Here is a 19,799-nt window from a genome sequence, read left to right on the forward strand (position 1 = left end):
CGTCCCAAATGAAACTGCTGACGGTGAACGCTCACGGCCTCGCCGCACTGGCCGCGTGCAGCAGCTTCTCCTAACTCATCTGCTCCCAGAACGAGAGAGAGGAGGCAGCAAGCGAACGGCCAGCGTCACCCATTTCACATACTGGCAAGGACATAATACTTATTTTTATTTATTACAGAGCAGAGTATGATGAAATCTGGTGTAAAGCCTGAATGTAGTATTACCGTAATGGTAATTCACAGAGAACTAAAATGAACGTTTTTCAATTTTACTACAGAGTAACGTTACTCTTGTCCAATTACACATCATTTGGTTAATCTTAAATTGAAAATAGCATTCATTTTTACCAACTAAATTTTAACCATAAGATCAATGCTTCTGAATCCATGGGCGATGGGGGACTACTGCATGTTGCCTGTGGCTCCTTTTAATTGAATTAGGATATAATTCTGAGTCAATGCCCCAATGGCTCCAGTGGTTGGAGGAGGGGTGAGGGGGGTGATTGGGGATGTAGTCCAGTGTTCAATTCTTCTGGTCACGGCTCTAAAGCCCCCTTATACTTTCTGTTGACAGTTTCCCCTGGCCGACGCTCTTTGGCCGGCGCTCCCTCAACCCCTGACACCCCATGGCCTCTATACCCCCCACCCCAACACCCCATTACCACATGAATGGATGCCTAGGAAGGGCCACTGCAAACTCGGACGCCGACAGAAGGCTGCAGATTTGCAATTCAATCTGCCCCCCACTCGGGACAGGGCTGTCACCGACCTGACAGAGGGGAAGGGGGAGGGGGCCAAGCCGAGCAAAGCAGCCATCGCCTCAACATCCCCCATACCTCAGGCGCAGGCTGCTGTTTTACTTTGTGTAGCATGTATGCCTGAATTATGGATGGTTGGATACTGTTCTTTTCAACGATGTCTTGAATAGGTGCTTAACCTAAAGTGCAGTTCGAATTCTTCGTATGTTTTTCCAAAAAAAAAAAAAAAAATCATTAATTCAATCAAAATGACATTCATGCAACTTATTTCATCCGTGCTGCTTGGTTAAATTTATAGCAGATTTAAAATGTAATTTCATTCCATCGCTGATCAGTGGAAATGGCAAGATTCCTATGTTTTTTTTTTCTCATGTGACGCTCCCTTAAGATTTGGTGGTTTTCCCGGCGTCACGCTGATTTGTAGGGGCATGAGAACAGCCCATGAACGGTAGCCCCCATAGAACTGTGTGGTAGCTGCGCACTGCTATTTCCGGTGATATGGTGATTACTTCCGTTTTCCTGGATCAATATGGCGGCGCCCATAACGTTGCACCTGGAGTTCGGGTGGGTAATTTTGAGATCAGTGTACTGGTGATAAAGATTTCTGCCTTTGTTGTCATTGACAGTAATTCGAGCTAACGTTATTCCTTCGTGAAATGACACGCCAGCACATGCTTGCTTACAACTGTCGACACTGGAGCAAATATCGTACTCAGCCTTAATGGTTAGCTAGGTAGCTATCGTCAACTTTTAAAGTGTTTGCCACCTGTGCTTTATAGCTGTCTTGGGAATCCAGTAATCTTATCAACAGCGTTGCGTTTTTTCAGTTTAATTAATTATTTTTTAAACTCGTGGTTGGTTATTGTTTGCTATTTAGATAAGCAGCTGTGTGTGTATGAGTGTTTTGAGAACACCGGTATCAGACGGAAATTGGGTATCGCCGGCAGGGGAAGAGGGTGGGGAGTTTGTTCAAGTAGTTATTGGACGGACAAGGTAAAACCAGGCAACTGCCGCTACAATAGCTGAGAATGTGAACGCAACAAAGAGCAACATACTGAAGCTGATGGAGCGTTCACATTCCGGAGATTGGAGAGTATTTTTTGTACAGAAACAACGCATTTTTTTCAGTTCACTAGTTTAGTGAACACAAATAACCTTATACTAACGTCAGTGAAATGTGTCAGTAAAGTCCATATTTGTGGCAATCATCTGTCCTTGAAATAGTTCTTTATTCCCAAGAAGAACAAGTTGGACACTTCTATAAGAAATAGGCTAAGCATTATGCCAAGGTATGGATGAGCAAATTTAAGAGCAATATTAATGATATGTGAAAATGAGTTTTCATTATTAGAATGTAGTCTATCCAAGTTTCAACTATAATAGTTTTTCATGTAATATTTCCACAGGTAGAATCTGTTTAAAATATGAAATGGTATATTCTTACAGAATATGTTTTTCATGTCAGCTCATCCCGAAATGGAGCTGCTAGGGTTTTTTTGGTAGGCTATTAAAAACGTCCTGCCAATTTTTGGCAGGATTTCTTCACCAGAAAGATAATCTTGACCTGTCTTTTTGCCAGCCATATACATTCTAGCCTCATTTTTGCCACTTTAGTTGAGAACAAATGAGCCTTTTCTTCGCTCACATTTGTCCTAATGCTTTAGTTGTACAGAGATAGGTCTAAAAAGTGCAAGCGTGAATGTTGAAATTGTGGTGACAGGCTCTTAGAGTTCGCTAGGCATGATATTAATACTTCAGCAGATTAGCATCAACATACTTATTTGACAGAACATTTGACATTCAGATTGGTAATTTCCTATTGAGGCCTATGTGTGGATGAAAATGGAGACTATGACTTCACTGCTAGCATATATATATATATATATATATATATATATATATATATATAGTTTTTTCATTTCAGTGTTTTAGACAAATTAACATAATGTCAAATAAAAGAGTCATGTTTTGTATTTGGTTGCATATCCTTTGCATGCCATGACTTCCTGACTTCCTCTCAACATCATCAGAGTCTGGATATCTTATTGTCAGGTTGTCCTACAAGCGATACAAAAACTCTTTGCATTTGAATTGATCTCTATGGGAATTGGGGGGTGGGACTAGATTCAGTTGTAAATTATGCTGATACAGTATGGAACACATTTGTTGGCTAAATGGCTTTAAGTCATCAAGGGTCCAAGGTATCCAATGAGCCTCAAACCACTGTGCTGCTGCCAGGTATGCAGTAGATACTACAAGCATTGTTTCTCCTGAATATTTTATTCATTGAGTTCAACAGGAAAATTAATCAGGAGAAACAATGCTTGTAGTTTACAGACATTGCCTATCAAAGGTGGACTGAATTGTATTAATATAATGCATCAAATAATTATTTATAATTGGTTATTGTGATTCTCTGTTGTCATTAACAGTTAACAGTTCTGTATTAAGTAGCTAGCTGTATGATAGTTTGTTTGTTTTTAAGGCAGATGTCATGGTCAGGTACCATAGACGTGGATTTCAGGGGGACGCAGGGGATACGTCCCCCTCAATATTTAGTGCATTTGTCCCTCCCAATAAAATCATGAAAGAAGGAGAGGACTTTTAAATTGATGCAGAAAAGGCACAAATTGGTGCATTAAAATTCACCAGAATGCAGGAAATGAAGTGTTTGACGCTCAGAATTTCCTGGGGGAGGACCCCCAGACTCCCCGCTTTATGTGCCCCCCCCAATGTACAAACAAAACCTACGCCACTGTCAGGTACTGATGACTGCTCCCTTGGTCCCTCATGTTGTCTAGAAGAGAGACAGAATTTCATACTGTGCGTTACAGGAGCTTCTTCAGATTGACTGCAGGGTATTAGGGTATGCATCAGAAATAGTTAAGGGTAAAATTTGTACTGATTCAAGGACATATTTTTCAGAGAGCTAACTTACTAGGACTCAAAGTAGAAGCAGAGACTGGCTATTCTACGGGAAAACGGTACTGAATAGTCTTTTGGTTCTATGACAAGCCTTGCTGAGCTGAATTGTCTAATCTATTCTTGGGGCTAAATGCTTTTGCATTCTTGTGTTTAAAGTGTTATTGGCCTCATGGTGTTAGCACATCAAAATTAAACTAAAATGTAGGCTATATTTGGTGTTGCTTAACTTCCTTTGCATACTTTTGTCTAAGTGGTAGGCTATGCATTGAGCTAAAGCTGCTGATTTTCAGTCCTGAATATAAGCTGTGCACGGGTATGGTTTGATGATGCTGAAGCTTGTTCCATTGTCAGGCCTCTTTGATGCTTCTGCCTCTCTTTAATCTCTGACCACACAAGTGATTGTTTACTGTGGGGAGTGGATAGCAGGGGACCAGATTGGAATAAATGTGGTCATTAACCTTGATCCATACTTAGACATTCCCAGGGAGTGTAATATAATGCCTTTATTGTGCCCAGTTACATTTTCAGAAGAAATAAAATGAGACTCTGTCTCTGAAAGAACAGATGTTAAAGATGAAGAAATTATTGCAGCCGTTATGGAAACTTTCCGGGTTTCTTCAGGTTGACATCACAAGTTTCAGGCAGTAGAACATTTCATACTGCAGCTTTGTTGTTTGCGATACCATTTCAAAAGAAAACACTGGCAGAATGTGTTTTACAGGCAGCATGAAAAAAATACACTCATCTTTGTCATTGGTTTGTGGTGAAAAATTCAGTTATCATAATTAGATTTTTTTCTTCTTCTTCGGAAAAATGACTATCAGACAGCTATAATAACCTCCTGGAATAAAGTAAAAAGTTGAATAAAATGAGAGTTCAGCACAGATCTTTTTCTATCAGGTCTAACCAGTTGAGAACAAAGAGGAAATCCAGATTCTTGGAGGATGTATTCTAAAATGCAAGGGAATAAAGAAGAATCTGTCTCCAAATGTTAGTGATAGTGTTGACATAAAAAGGACCAGGAGTCAGGAGTAATAGAAAAAAGAAAATGGTGCTGCTTGCTTAAGCAGTTTTACTGGCCCTGAACGATTGCTTTATCTCAGTGTAATATATTACACGGCGTATTGATTAGATTGTGTAGGGTCTTTCTGGCCTGCATTCTGTGTGTCCCTCTTGTATAGATTTGAGTGAATCTCATGTCTCATTGACTGTGTACTGGTTGACCTCACTGACACCTGAACAGAAGCGGGTATACAGAGACAGGGATGTGTGTATGTGAGAGAGAGATGAAAGAGTATGAGAGGGATGTGCTTCTATGTGTGTGTGTGAGAGAGAGAGAGAAGGGCTGCTTCTGAGACAGTGTGCGAGAGAGAGAGAGAGGCCTGCTTCTGTGTGTGCGTGAGAGAGAGAGATTGCAGGAGAGAGGGAGAGAGGTAGAGGGGTCTGCTTCAGCACATGGACCAGTCCAGAGCTGAGGTCCAGTGCAGCGGCCGGTCTGTGTGCAGATAGAGCGCGGGCAGAAGGCCAGCAGGGGAATGTCTGGAATACAACTGCACATTCTCCCCGCGATGTGAGGCCCCTTTATGGCCCTCGCACCTGCTGCTGCCGCCGCCTCACACTCCCTCTCTCTGTCACTAATGCCTGTGTGACTGTGGGAGTCTGGCTAAATAACGCCGGTCTGTTTACTGTGTGGAGGATGAGCATCTGTGCGGTGCCATCATCCCAACCCTCCGCGCTCCCCGCTGCGGGGCTGCTGTACCACCCTCCTGCTCCTCCTCGTGCTGCGGCTGACCGAGGGACAGCGCGGTCCTTCACGTCCGACCCCCAGCCCTGACTGAGGTGTGAGGGTCAAAGTTCACAGCACTTCAGTCAGTTTTTCTGTTGGAACCTGGGCGAATGAAAGGGCGTATTTGTGATGCGGTCGGAATAACAGACAAAATGGCACCCTCTCTCAGTGTAATATCAGGACAGGGATGAAAAGGCTTCACACGGCAAGGCCAATAAAGGACTCAGATCATACTAAGGAGGGGTAAAGAGGGTGGGTCATTCAGATTTGTCCCTAGAAATCCTGCTGGCCTGTTTCCTCCTCGTTGTCCGTTCCTCGTTCCTTCACTCCTCTTGAATCCTAATCTTTATATCCTGCTCCATGCACCTCAGTGGAGATTATCCCCCTATGCCCAAGCTGGATAGCTAAGCCCTCCCGGGACACAGATCTCTGCGGGGTGTCTCCACATTGCAAACGGGCAATGCCAAAGGTCATCGTCCAGGGGAAGATTAGGTTTTTTTGAGAGGGAGGGGGCAGCACCCTGACCTTCTCCCATGTATTCATGCGGGTATGTCAGATCATAGCACAAACTGAGTCTCCTCACAGATGCAGATGCCCCTCAGACCACCATGGGAAAGCTAGGCCCTGTATGTTTCAGCATTGAGGGCGCTAACTCTTTAGCTATATCATGCATGTCTGCAGACTGGGTTATTTATTCTCATCAATCACCTGTTGAGCTTGGTCCTTTTTATTTCAACATGCATGTTTCCATAAATGTTTGACCATGAGAGAAATGGTTTGATGGTGGTTTCTGGGCCTGAATGACCGACAATTCAGGGGGTCAGCAGTACTCAAAACTTCATTCATTTTTAGCCCCCACCCCAGCAAGTCTGAGTCTTCATCACCAAAAACATAGAAGAGCGATTTAGATTTAGATATTTGAATCGGGTATGTAAAACGTTTTTTCTATTTGTGATGACAGTTGAAGAGATCTCCTAAGTGTCTGGTATCTTAGTTTGGTCGTATCTGTGGATCTAATACAACATTTGGTACAGGTGAACTTCCTATACTCAGTGGGACCATTCAGGTCCTGTACTTTCCAAAAACTGCCTGATTGAATCAATGAATCAACCTGTGTCTCTTCAGTTGTTGGTCATTCCTGTCCAGAAATTAGTCTAACCATTTATTCCATGAAAAATATTTTATGTAAACTTTTGTTAAAAGGAATAGGTGGCTGATTCATTATTCAAGTATTATCCTTTTCTCAGAATTCCTCTCGAATATATGTCATTATTGTATGAATTATATTTGATGCTGTTATTGTAATTTTGAACTTGAATATCTAAGATGATAGTTTATAGCCTATATGCTGTTGAGCTGTGTCCAACTTGTTTTTGATTAATCAGTAAAGAAATAAAGACTGTTTCAGAAATGGATCTTGTGATATCTGTATACTGCCCTTACTCCATTTCAGTTTTCTGGTGTTCCATTTTTTCAAACTACAGACATGATCACAGAATTGACCTTTGAAAACCAAATTTGCCAGTGAGTGTTAAAGTACTTCTGTTTTTGTGTGGAATTTGGAACCTCATAATGGAGTAAGGTTTGTGTTGTAAACAGTAATATCACTGGAGTCCATGTACTTTTTACAGTACTTTATTTCATTTTACATAAATATTTAATAGGAATTTCTTCTTAAGAAATAAGAGAAAAGTCAATAGGTATTTTAAAATGAACTGCAGGGAAATTATTTTGCTAAACATATTAAAAACAGCAAATAAACGGCTGATTTATAAATTGTTTTATTTTCTTGTCACCTCCTTGGGTGCCTTTTCGAATAATTATGTTATGTTAATAAACATGAGGTAGTTGATTTTGAAAAAAAGAACAACTGAAATGGATTCGGCCTTTAAAAAAGTACAAGCAGGGGCCTTCCGTGTACCTTTGTAAATCGGAAATGGGCAGCAGCTGATTCTGTGCATTCTTCACAATCGAGTTGAGAGTAGGGGCTGCCTGCGTGCCAGAGCCTGTGCTCTGCACAGCCAGGTCTGCTGGAGCCCGTGGCCAGTTTGTGCTCTGCAAGCATCTCGCTTCCTTACAGCCTTTTCCAGCAGCGTTTATCCAGCGCTGCCAGGCTCTGTTGCACTCGCGCTTTGTGGGTGACTTTAGGACCAGGTCACCTGGTGGGGAGGGAACCCCTGTTTTTCCCGACTGAAACCTTTTGTGTTATTTATGTAATGTGGTGCAGTGGTGTGAGATGCCTCTGCCTTTCTTTCTTAGAGGAGGGGCGGAGCTTCTCTTTGACGGTGTGAAGGATCACCAGGTGACACTGCCCAGCCAATCACAGCCCTGTGAGTAAACATGAATAAATATCATTTCATATCACAGCTGTGTTCTCGTGTTCATGTTCTCACCTACGCTTTTTCAAAACAAATCTGCATTTACGCTTGTGTTATTAAAAACATTATAGTTTGTGAATGCCAATGTGAGTAGCTGAGTGCGCTACAGTGAATGCACCATGTTGAAGCACTAGAAAAATTAGCTTGATCTGATGTGTTTTATTTATTTTTATATGTCCGTTACAATTTCTGTACTAGAAATGAGACGCTGCACTCTACAAAATGAGTAGTTGCCTGTAATGTAATGTAATGTTGTCAGAACATCAGACAGGCAGAGAAGCAGTAGTCACTTATTTGGGTTGAATGTAAATTTCTAGTGTGCTCGATAAAAGTATTACATTTCAAATATATGATCTTATATGTTTCTTAAACAAAAATGAATTGATGTTATTTTTCAGAAAATGTATTGTACAAATAACATTTTATTAAAATATGTGTAATACATCAACATAATACTTGTCAGTGTACTTGTCATTAATCATGACATGTTCTGGAAAATGTAGCCTAATGTTAGCCTATATTATGCTGTTTTTAAATTAGTGAAATGGCGCTGTGGTTTTTGTCAAAACAAGTTATGGTGCTTCAATGATACAGCCCAAACATTGAACATAAATATATTTAATACTTCACTGAAAATTTACATTTATTTGTTCAATGTTAAGGCTGTATCAATGAAGCCCTTGAACTCATAACAATATAGCAGACATACTGCAATTTGCTTAATAAACCATGTTGGGTTGTTTCAAATGCCTTTGATATAACATGATACACTTTTCGGAGTCAAAACGTCCCTGCTGTGGATCTATGCTTAGGTTTTTACAGCGAATTGCCTGAAAACATTAATGAATGGAAACTTGTTATTATTTTCTGTATTTTGCAGTGCATTCGATTACAACTGCCTATTTATATTAACATTTACATTAATCATTTGTATCGCTGCTTGAAGTTTCAGATACATTGCAAAATTTGTGTTTGCATTCAGTGAGACAGAGGGTAACCTATGTGGCCATATCCTAGACAGTACTTGTTCTAGTCTGCATAGTAGTCAAGTGCAAAATACCAAGGCATTTACAACGTGAAGTGAAAGTAGAGGCAAAGTCAATCTGAATACAAACTGCCATTTTTAACTGGGGCGGTTGAATTGGGTTCAGGTACAGATAACGGCGGCTGGGACATGTAGTGCAGGCCAGAGAGAGCAGAGTGTTGTGTGAGGTGCTGAACTCCTGGGCTTTCTGATGGATACTCACGGCCCCCTCCCGCAGAACTTTAGAAAGTTATGGCTTGCGTCTGTGGTGCGGAGTGGCGTTGGGCAGACAGGCCGGTGATGGCTTCATTAGAGAGCTGCATCTGCAGGCTCTTTCTCTGTGTGAGGAAGCTGACGGGGGGGCAGTGCTCTCAGTGGCCTCTTCACCCCATCTGGAGCCGAAAGGAAGGCTTTTCTGCATTGCAATTTCAGGGGACAAAAAGTAGCGCAAATCATAGCCGAAGAATCCTGCCCCCCTCCGTCTCCGTGCCCCCAGCCCAACCTGCCCCCCCCGCCCCCCCCCGGCCGCCCGGGCCCTCCTCTGTCCCCTCTGCCACTTTCTGTTTGACCCCTGAGAGCCGGTGTTCACACGCTCCCCCGGACAGCTGTTGAGCCGCACGGCCCTCGCTCCTCTGTTCGGCCAGCTCTGCCGCTCCGTCACAAATCGGGTTTAAAAAAGCACCGGGCCCCCCTTCCTCCACTCACCCCGCTCTGACAATGGGCTGCGGCCCCCCCACACCCAACATCTGTGAGCGCCCCTCTGCCTCCCCATTCTTCTTCTAACTGCTCCATTATTGCCCCCCTTTCACTTGTAAATGCAGCTAGTGATACTGTTGATGGGTCTTTTATCCACAGCACCAGGGTCAGAGGAAAGGTAGGGGTTGGGGGGGGTGTGGGGGGAAGCAGGGGGACAATCGCGACAAAGAGTTAAATCCTTTTTGTGTGCGATCATTTTGGACGGTTGGCGGGACAAACGACTCTCCCTGCAGCTCGCATTCCTGCACCCTCCGGGCGGGACGTGGGCTGGAAGTGCGGCTGGGCCCAGCAAACGAGTCCCCCAGGCTTCCGCGGGCTCCCCTGGGCTCCATCCGCTGCCGGGCGACCCTTCTCTCCGCTGGTCCCTCAGTCTGCGCCGCTCCCTCTGTGAAGCACGCCGCTCTGGCATCACATCTGTGAAGAACAGGGAAACCCTTCTGACTCTCTCCTTGAGCTCCCATCTGCATATCAGAGCACAGAAAGCCTGATGCAACACGGCCAGGTGTTTGAGATACAGTTAAGATGTTTAATAATATGTAGAACAATCTGGGCCAGGGCATCCAACCTCGGCAGATGGGTGTACTTTTTAACTCACATTCTCTATCTGCTGTTTTCAGTCCACATCAGAGTTTCCCAATTCTCGAATGGCTGGACCGTTGACCCATTTTCTCTTTAGCCCATTCCCCAGTGGTTGACTGTTAACTAAACGTTTTCTTTTTTTGAGTGGATTATATTAACACCAGTGCAAACTCTCAATTTATCTTGTAGCAAAGTATGAATTCATTAATGGAGCCATTTTTGTGAATATTTGTGAACATTCTGGCGTTATTTATATGGCAGTCCGTACCCTGTGTTTAGCACCCCACCTCCTGTGTTTGGGCTCGCCTGTGTGTGGCTGCTGAAGGAGCAGGCCTTTACTGTGCGACTGTAGCAGCACAGTCAGAGCAGCCTGTGCTGGACTGTGCGACGCGCACACACTGGCCCGTGCGGTGCAGACGGGGGCCGGGGGAGCGGCGGGCTCATTTTTGCCGCTCGGGGAGCACCGGGGCGGTTTTCGGTGAGAGACGGATCACGACCAGCACCAGGCTCTGTAGCCAGACCCACACTCCCGCCAGTCTCAATGGCTGCACAAGACAAATGTGACATCTGTTTTTTTACAGCCTTGTTCCGCAGTTTATATTGGCTGATAAACACAGAGCATAAAGCGGGGGGGGATGGCTGTGTACAGGCACTCGGCCTGTCTGTGGCTCCCCCTCCATTTTAGAGCCCCGTGCTTCTCTCTCTGCCCGGCTTAGCCTTAGCCTTTAGCGCTGCCTGGGTGATATGCTCCTACGTACGTGCGTATGACAGATGGAGGTCTGGTGTGTGTGTTTTGTGTTTCTTCGTATTGCACATGCGTGCTGGTTGTGTGTGTGTGTGTGTGTGTGCGCGTGCGTGTGTGTGCGTGCGTACATGTGTGTTTGTGCGTATTTGTGTGTGTGTGTGTATGTGTGTTCACGTGTGCGTGTGTGTGTACGCGTGTGTGTGTTTGTGTACACGTGTGCGTGTGTGTGTGTGCATATATGCCTGCGTGTGTGTGCGTGTGTACATGTGTGTTTGTGCGTATTTGTGTGTGTGTGTACACGTGTGCGTGTGTGTGTGTGTGTGTGTACACGTGTGCGTGTGTGTGTGTGTGTGTACACGTGTGCGTGTGTGTGTGCGTATATGCCTGTGTGTGTGGAGGTGCTTGAGTTATGCAGTCTCCAGTTGGCAGTAGTGAGTGATATGTGTTATTTTAGCTTCAGCGCTGACCTCAGTGAAACCACCGCACGCAACAAAGGGGGTCGCCTTTGTGGCAGTGGAGTCTCCACGGCGACCTGAGCACAAAAGGTGACCGATGGTGGGAATGTGGGGAGGGGCACAGAATGGGGTGCAGTGGACGACCTTGAAGGACCGCTGGACCCCGCGGTCAATCGTGAACAAGTGACCAGGGGTGCGAGGGGTTTGGGCCGTTACCCTCCGTGGGTTAGGGGTGACATGGGAGTCCAGAAATAATCCCTGCCATAGTCCCAGCCTTTCATTTCAACCTCCAAGTGATTGATGACCCGGCCAGACCCCCATCACTGAAATGTGCCCACCCCCCACGCCATAGAAACGTTCCCGCTCGGAACCTCAGGAAGATGAATGACTTGGTTCCCCACAAATAATGCAGACGATGATAATAATGCAAAAAGGAGTGCTTTTGAGTCACTGCGCAGACACACTCCCTCCCACGCAGAACTATCCCAGCATGCACCGGGCGAGAGTGACGCACTCTCTCTCTGCCCCACCCACATCAGCCTTGCAGGACGTCACAGTGGAATGGCACAAAGGGAGAACCTTTCTCTGCCTCGTAGCTCTTAGAAGGGATATCTGCAGCCTGACTTGTGTGTGGAAGTTACTACATACGGAAATGAAGAATCCGGAGTGATTGCTTCTGTTTTTAGCCCTGTCATTGTGTAAGTCAATATTAATTGCTTTGCACCACACAGAAGTGAGCATCATTCTTCTTTATAGGTTTGGAGGGAACTGTCTCGGCTGCTGGGAGCGAGGGCGATCGTTACAGAAGAGAAGAGCTTGACAACCATCCAATTAACCTGAGACAGCGTCTCTGACGTCCCTTTAGAAATAGACCCGAACCACGGATGGGTTACTGCCACACGTATCCCACATGTGACCACCTCCAGTGGTTACATGGAGAACGCAGCGTTTTAGCCTCAGTACGTACCGCATGCCTTGTGTGCCATTCCCCTGCGTCTGGGCTCTCTTTGTGCACAGTGACTCCATTTTGAGAATCGCCCGGCTGGAGTGATGTAAGCAGCTCTGTTTATGAAACACAGTTTCTCCCCTAGTGGTCTGGAATAGCCCTCCCTCTACGTGCAGTTGCACATATAGAAAGATCCTGTGCTGCCTCGGTTAGCATTGAGATTTAATACACACACACACGCACACACACACACACACACATGAGCACCCGTGTACTCACACACGCTCACACACACGCATGCACGCATGCTCATGAGCACGTGTACTCATACACACGCACACAAGCACATGTATACTCACACACGCACACAAGCACATTTATACTCATATGCACGCATACACAAGCAAGCACACATATTCTCATACACAAACACACACATATGTGTATGCATATATACATATATACACATCATAAACCCCTTAAACCCCATCTTGTGGCAGTACATATCTCCAAAGACCTTTAACCGCCTGCATCATAGTTAAAATGTTAAAATTCCCCTTGCTTGTGAGGAACGCTCCGTTTCCGAGTGTTCAAAATGGAGTCGGAGCGCCGGAGAGACGGTCCTTCCCGGGCTGCGGGTGAGGGGGAGCCCACGAGTATGGCGTCACGTTGACCCGTCATGTGAGCGTCAGCGCCTCCTCCGCATCATGAGCGCACCATTCCTGTGGCTACATCAGAAATGGCTGCCAGGACCCACTGTAGCGGCAGCGGCTAGCAGAATCTGGATGTAGCCATGGGGCTTCAAAGACTCGGTACACCAAAGCCGCAACCCTTCTGTTTTTTTTTTTAAATGTCAGCGAGATGACCATCATCATCAACCTTGTCTGGTCTCAACAATTGAAATCGTGACAAATGAGCCTTTGTTTAATTAGCGATCTTGATGACATCACAATGGTTTTTTCTGATGGTAATGGTGTGAGTGTGTGTATGTGTGTGTGAGAGAGAGAGGGAGAGAGGCTGGAGCGTATGAAAAGAATGAACAAACAATAGTGTGTGCTGGAGTTGAACGGGCAGCTCATAGCAAAACAAGTCACCGATAACAAAGAAGAGTCCCTCTATTGGTGTGCAGGGGTGTGTGTTTAAGGGGGGACCTCCGCTGGGTCACTGCATTGGTGCTGGGTCAGCGTTTCGCTGACCACACTGGGTTGGCTTGAGAATTTCTCCCACCACTCGTTCATACGCTTGAACCTTACAGCCAGAGTACTGCAAGCCTGCACTCCACACTGCACACGTGCATACAAATACAGAGCTGTGCACATCTCCCTCCTCTCTTAGTCCTGTACAGATGCACAGCACCAAGTTGAGTTAAGTGGATTTTGCATTGCTTCACCATGTTCTCTCTCCATCTCTCTCCCTCGCCCTCTCTCTGTCTCCCCCCCCCCCCCCCCCCCCTCACTCTGTACCACTGAGGAACAAACTGGCTGGATCCAGCAGGAGAGCCTGGTTAGGTTTGGGGTGGGGGGGGGGGGGGGTGGGGGGGTTGGAGACATGGGTAGTGACAGTTCTGGTCTCGTTTCCTCCTGCCATTGTGTGTGTGTGTGTGTGCGCGCGCGTACGTCTTGGGAAACCACAGAAATGTTGAGAAACACACACGTGCACAGAGCTGTACTCTCAGGACCGTACAGCCGAGCTGACAGATATGCACCGGAACACTGATCAAACTGTAAATGAACAAACGGAACAATTCAGCTGAACAGAACACATCCACACGTTACAGAGACAATGCCTCTGCTTGCAACCATCTGACTTCTGAACCTTAAACATAAAGCTGGATCACAGACCGCAGACTTGGAGAGCAACTTTGAGTCTTTGAGAAAATGTGGTGTGATGTGTCCAGAAAACGTTTATCAGTCGTCTTTGTGTCTGTCATATGCATCCTATCAAATGGCATCTGTGTGCTTATTTTTCAAATGTTTATCATCCAAAATAATACAAATCTCACTTTAAATCCAAACTTGGATATGTTACATAACAGAGGTTCGGTAAAATATTGACATGCCGTTTACATTAAATAGCCCCAAGTGCCCCATGCATTCTGTTCTTCATAATCACACTGTTTGACTTTTCTCGGCAAAATGTATCGTAATTCCATAGAGTTGCATTTGTCCCAGGGGTGAGTTATTCATTATGAATTCCACAATATTTAATAATAAGATGGACAATGCCTGTGCAACATCATCTCTGTTATATTAAATGCTGCATTTTTATATTTAATTTTAGGTTTTTAAATGGAAAGAGTAGGGGAAAATGGAGGGCGATGGCACTGGGGCTGGCTGAAGTGAAATGGGTGGCTTTGAGGTACTGCACTGGAGAGTGGCAGCTTGAACCCGTGTCTGTGTTTTCCAGGGGACATGAAGCAGCTGCTGGTGTGGATCAGGGCAAACATGCTGAAGGAACGGCCTGAGCTGTTTGTGCAGGGAGACACAGTGTGAGTACAGAGGTCCCAGCCTGCTGCGCAGTCATCACCGCTCAGAAATGGCAGCCATTGGCTGAGAGGCCTTCACCTGCTCTCTCACTAAGCTTGGTTGCGTGCGCCTCCCGGCTCCGGTGTGAGGGGTAGGGTGAGGAGTTGGGTACTGAGAGAAGCCCGTGGCGTGTGGCATGTGTAAACTGCAGGGGAAGTGGGACGGGTCTTTGGGGAGGGTGGAGTGCTTGTGGTGCCTTTGGGGAGGGGGGGGTGTGGGGGCTGGGTGGCCTCCTCTGGAGTCCGCAGGGGAGCGACTCCTCTTCGGCGCGGGGGAGAGGCTACGCTCCCTCTGTCTGTTCGTGAGACGATGGGATGGATGCGCTCAAGCGAAGAAGGGAAGAAGCGCGAGGCGATAACGTTCGCAGTGTCTGACATTGTTGGGACACTTACAGGGTTGAAAGGTATTATGTTCAGGTGTGTGTACTCACAGGTGTGCGCATCTCCGAGCAGACTGACCCACTGACCAGGCGGCTGTTTATAGCTGAATGCAGTTTTTCTGCTTGCCTGAGTGCTTCTAAACAAGCAAAAATGTCATTGGATTAACTTTGCAATACCGTAAATGTCACAGATAATAGGGTCAGGCTAAGATGCACAGATATTCCTCTTTTTTCAGAGATTTTAAAGCAAATATGAGCCGGAGGATGAGTTTTTGGCTGCTTAGACTACAGTGGGCTAACAGAAGGAAAAGGGGGAAGCTGTCTGAATGGTACAGCTCTCGCCCTGCACGGCCCAGAAAGATGCCTGCTCAAGCTCAGAAACTGTCGGTTCACAATGGCTGTTCCTTCTGAATGCATCTCTTACTGTTCAGATATGAAATCATGTGATTCATATTGTTTTCCCCAACTCATGCATGCATGCCTACATACATATGTACACATGTTTATAACCATAAGCACAAAAAATGATAATAATAATAAATAATAACAACAATAATAATAATATTTTTTAAATTATTATTATTATTATTATTATTATTATTATTATTATTTGCACGCTGTTCTTAAACCTTAAACATCCCAAAACTCTAAATTTGTTTTTCTTATATAAAACAATGTTCCCAGGCACAAGGCACTGGGTGTGTTTTAGTTTAATGTTGTTATTATCATATCTTGTTTGTATTATTGTAAACTATATCGTACTGCATTACTGCTATATCTGCGTTGGTATTGCTGGCTAAATGCAAACTCATATAAGTTACATAATGTGTATATATGTAAGCTACATACAAAGCTACATTCACTGAGTAAATGTGAGGTCATAAGTGTATGGATGTTCATAAATATGCAGAGTGTTTATAATGGATAAACAGGGTGTTCTGTCTTTATTGGAGAAGATGTGTGCATGATGACAGTGTATTTTATGTGCAACCCTGGTCTTGTAAACTGAGTATTAAATTTTATCTTGTCTGTTTCTACATGTCTATAGTATGCACGTCTGAGTATCCATCTGCCAAAAATATTTCTCTTTAAAAAAAGAATCAAAGGGATAACTCTGTAACAGTGAAGTTATTTTGTACTTTTGTAGATATTATATTAGAGAAAGAAGATCCACTTCAAGTTAACTGTGACTTGTGCTTTTCTAGGCGGCCTGGAATTCTGGTCTTGATCAATGATGCAGACTGGGAGTTGATGGTAAGCAAGCCCGTTTGGTCTGTGGTGGGGGCCTATTCCTACGCCCCTCTGTGCAGACAGCGTGGTGTGAGACAGGGTGGGGGGAGCAGCATGTAGTAGTTGATTGGATTAACACATGGCATCAAGAACACAAGTTCTATCTCTTTTTTTAGGTTTACTAAGGATTCACAGTTATGTTTGACATAAATTGTACATTTTCTTTGGTTTTTAAATATTTTCTTAAAACATATACATATGTTTTAATGAGATCATGAATTGCCTTGTTTTATACATTTACTAAAAATGCATGGATGACAAAATTCCCTTTGATTTTTAAATGTTGACTGAAATGCATAGATATGTTTGACGTAAATCAATAATGGTAATGTAAAGAGGAACTGACCATTAAACCCACAAATGGTAATTCATTGGGAATGACCATTCTACTGCAAGCGGTTCTGTGTGGGGTGCTTGCTTCATGAATATTTGATACAACCAAGGAAACTGTTGGCCGAGTCCAGTTTTATCTGTGTCTCCTGCAGTAGAGCTTGATGGCTCGGTGCATCTGTGAACGGCCTCTCGGGGTTTTTGTGAGGAAGAGCTTGTACGTGTGTCCACATGCAGTCAAATGCCGATCCTCTTTTGTCCGTTTCCGTCTTAAGGGCGAGCTGACCTATGAGATTCAGGACCAGGACAGTGTGGTCTTCATCTCTACACTGCATGGGGGATAGAGGAGACTGAGGCCGGGCAGACCTTTGGGTACCCCTGCTGATTCACACCCATCATTTTTTGGCATCTCTGCTGTCAACTTTAAGAGCTCCTAGTTGGTCTCTCAAGATCCACCAGTGGTACAAAACCCACCGCTTAAAACAGGAAAAAAGGAAACTGACTTATTTGAAGAAACAATGGATCCTTTATTTTTCTAAATTGAATGCACATGAACACAGGTTACAAGAAGCCAGCTCATACTCTGACCAACTAAACAAGTCAACCCTTGAGGTTGTTGTGGAGTAGGCTGGACGTCCCTTAGTGGTGGAAAGTTCAGAAGATTCTTCAGGAAGGCATCATGGGTAACCAGAGATCCTTGAAGATTCTCCTTTTTCATTTGGGAGGCTTGGTTTTCATCATTAGATCATTTGCATTATTCTATTTTTGTTATGAATGAATTTCCCTAAAATATTTGAACTGTTTTAGTCGATTAAATATATTTCAATTAAGCTGACAGATGTTTTGCTTTTAGTGCTCAGCTCATGCATGCAAACTGTCCTTGTATTCATGCTAATGGATAGAATAGCAAAAATATATGTCCAATCATGACATTAGTCCTAATTAAAATTTTGAGGGCAGACGTTTGTCTACATCTCTACATTGATTCACTTTCCTGCTATGTTGAATTATTGATAGGAAACCAGTTCATAAAGTACCATTACATGGAACAACCTTTTGCACATGTGTCAAGTTAAAAAGAGGCTGGTTCTAATTCTATTTATTTTATACTAAGGCATGACCTGTTCAAGTGTTTTTTTTTTGTGCTGTTATCTGTTTCCTATGTGCCTTCGTACTGTTAAGAGTTTGCTTTGAGTGTAGCCAGCTTTAAAGACTGTTTCCTTCTTATAATGGTCCCGCTAGAATATTTAAACAACCTACAAGAACACGACAGGAGGTCGCAGTTCCGCCTCAGGCGCTGCCCTCAGTCAAGCGCGCAACGACGGTAGCGACCTTTTTCCTGGTGTGCTCGATTTTGCGTCAGGAAACGATTTGATAATAGTCATAATGTGAATGCAAATCAGAGTGTAAGAGGTGGAAATATGGTGCCTGTAATTGAACTGCAAGTTGAGTGTCGTGTATGGGGAGAAGGGGATGCATTCGAAAGACTGAAAAGAGCACATATTTCCCCAGTGGCTTGACCTGTCGGGAGGGCAAGAGTCAATATTGTCGGGAAATGTGTAGGCAAACGGACCAAAATCCAAATTCCCAGTTTTTGGACTCGCCTAGTAGAACTGTAGTCTATAGGCCTACATTGCTGTCGCCTGACCATGGTTATATTTGCCACGTATTTCATGAATAGTAACATGATACAGGAGCACGTATGCACTGAATATGTTCGTTCTATGTTTTGCTTAGGTGAACACAGCTGTTATAGTGCGATTCGATTTGCCATAAACAAAGCTTGACCAAGATGACAATACCTTTTTCGTATTTATTCTACTATTGTTGTTTTCTAACAACGAAAAAATTATTAATTGTGCATAGTTTGTAAATTAAACGTAGCCTACGTCTTAAGAAGACTCTTGCCAGTATGGTTTGCACGTGTAGTCAGCCCCTTTTACAATAGACCTATAGTGCAAATAAACCGAGCTTAATCGGTAATATATGCTATATTGTTTTTAAGATAAAATATTTATTTAGAACGTTATAAGAATACGCATTGCCTTTGCGTATTCTTTTAGCAGAAGCCTATAGGCCAAATACTGTATACGACTTCGTTTATAGAAAACCATACATTTACCTCATGAAAAAATATTGTACGTTCAGTCTTTTTAAGAATGGCTGTGAATGTAAGGTTGAATCATTATTCACTTCATTTAAATGACGGATTGAGGTTAAAACAATTTCATAAACAATAACAGGACGTTATAACAACATGGCCAGATTATACAGATATATTTGTCCACTGATGAATTAGCCCAGAGAAGAACACTATGGCTCGTGAAAAGTAGAGACCCTTTCTGACATGAGTTAAGTATAGTACGACTTATCGCCGAGTTGTCAAATAATGTTCTTAGGCAGTATTTAAATGCAAACATATATATACCTGAACTTTGGCGATTTTTCCTCCACATAATAATATGCGTTGAAGCTGCTCCGTTGCATTATACATAACCTATGACAGCCTACTGAATCCGTGACTGTTTAGGTATGGGAGATTATTGATGCACTGAATACGTATTTACGTTGGGCCTTGAAAACGGGGGCGCACTACTGCGGCCTTTGAAGGCAGGTACTAGCCACTTGCGATCAGGTGACGGAACAGGCCCATGTTACCAACCGACCTTGAATCTGGCACAGGCATAGAGGAGACGCATGCAAGAGCGCATCTTCAGTTCCTGTCAGACCCACTTACACTTTCCACTGGTACAATATTCGTTCCAAATTTCCGCATGTATGTTGCCATTGAATTAAGTCTATTTCATCATCATCATCATCATCATAATAATAATAATCATTATTATAGTTGTTGTATTACGTTGCTACAACTTCGACTAGGCTTGTAGGCCTATTTGTAGGCTAACTGCTCGTCTGCAGGCTAC

At 44.0% G+C, this 19,799-nt stretch overlaps 1 protein-coding gene across 1 annotated transcript; it reads left to right on the top strand.

Annotated features, from left to right (window-relative positions):
- Positions 1–1,169: 1,169 nt before the first annotated feature.
- On the top strand, positions 1,170–17,860 carry urm1 (ubiquitin related modifier 1). Its single transcript, XM_064307009.1, has 5 exons — positions 1,170–1,321; positions 7,728–7,798; positions 14,758–14,839; positions 16,461–16,509; positions 17,151–17,860. Exons 1-5 carry the CDS (start codon positions 1,287–1,289, stop codon positions 17,217–17,219), a joined length of 306 nt encoding a protein of 101 aa, XP_064163079.1. The 5' UTR covers positions 1,170–1,286; the 3' UTR covers positions 17,220–17,860.
- Positions 17,861–19,799: the final 1,939 nt, after the last annotated feature.

This window comes from Anguilla rostrata, chromosome 14 (genome assembly GCF_018555375.3).
Source record: "Anguilla rostrata isolate EN2019 chromosome 14, ASM1855537v3, whole genome shotgun sequence".
Lineage (NCBI taxonomy): Eukaryota > Metazoa > Chordata > Actinopteri > Anguilliformes > Anguillidae > Anguilla > Anguilla rostrata.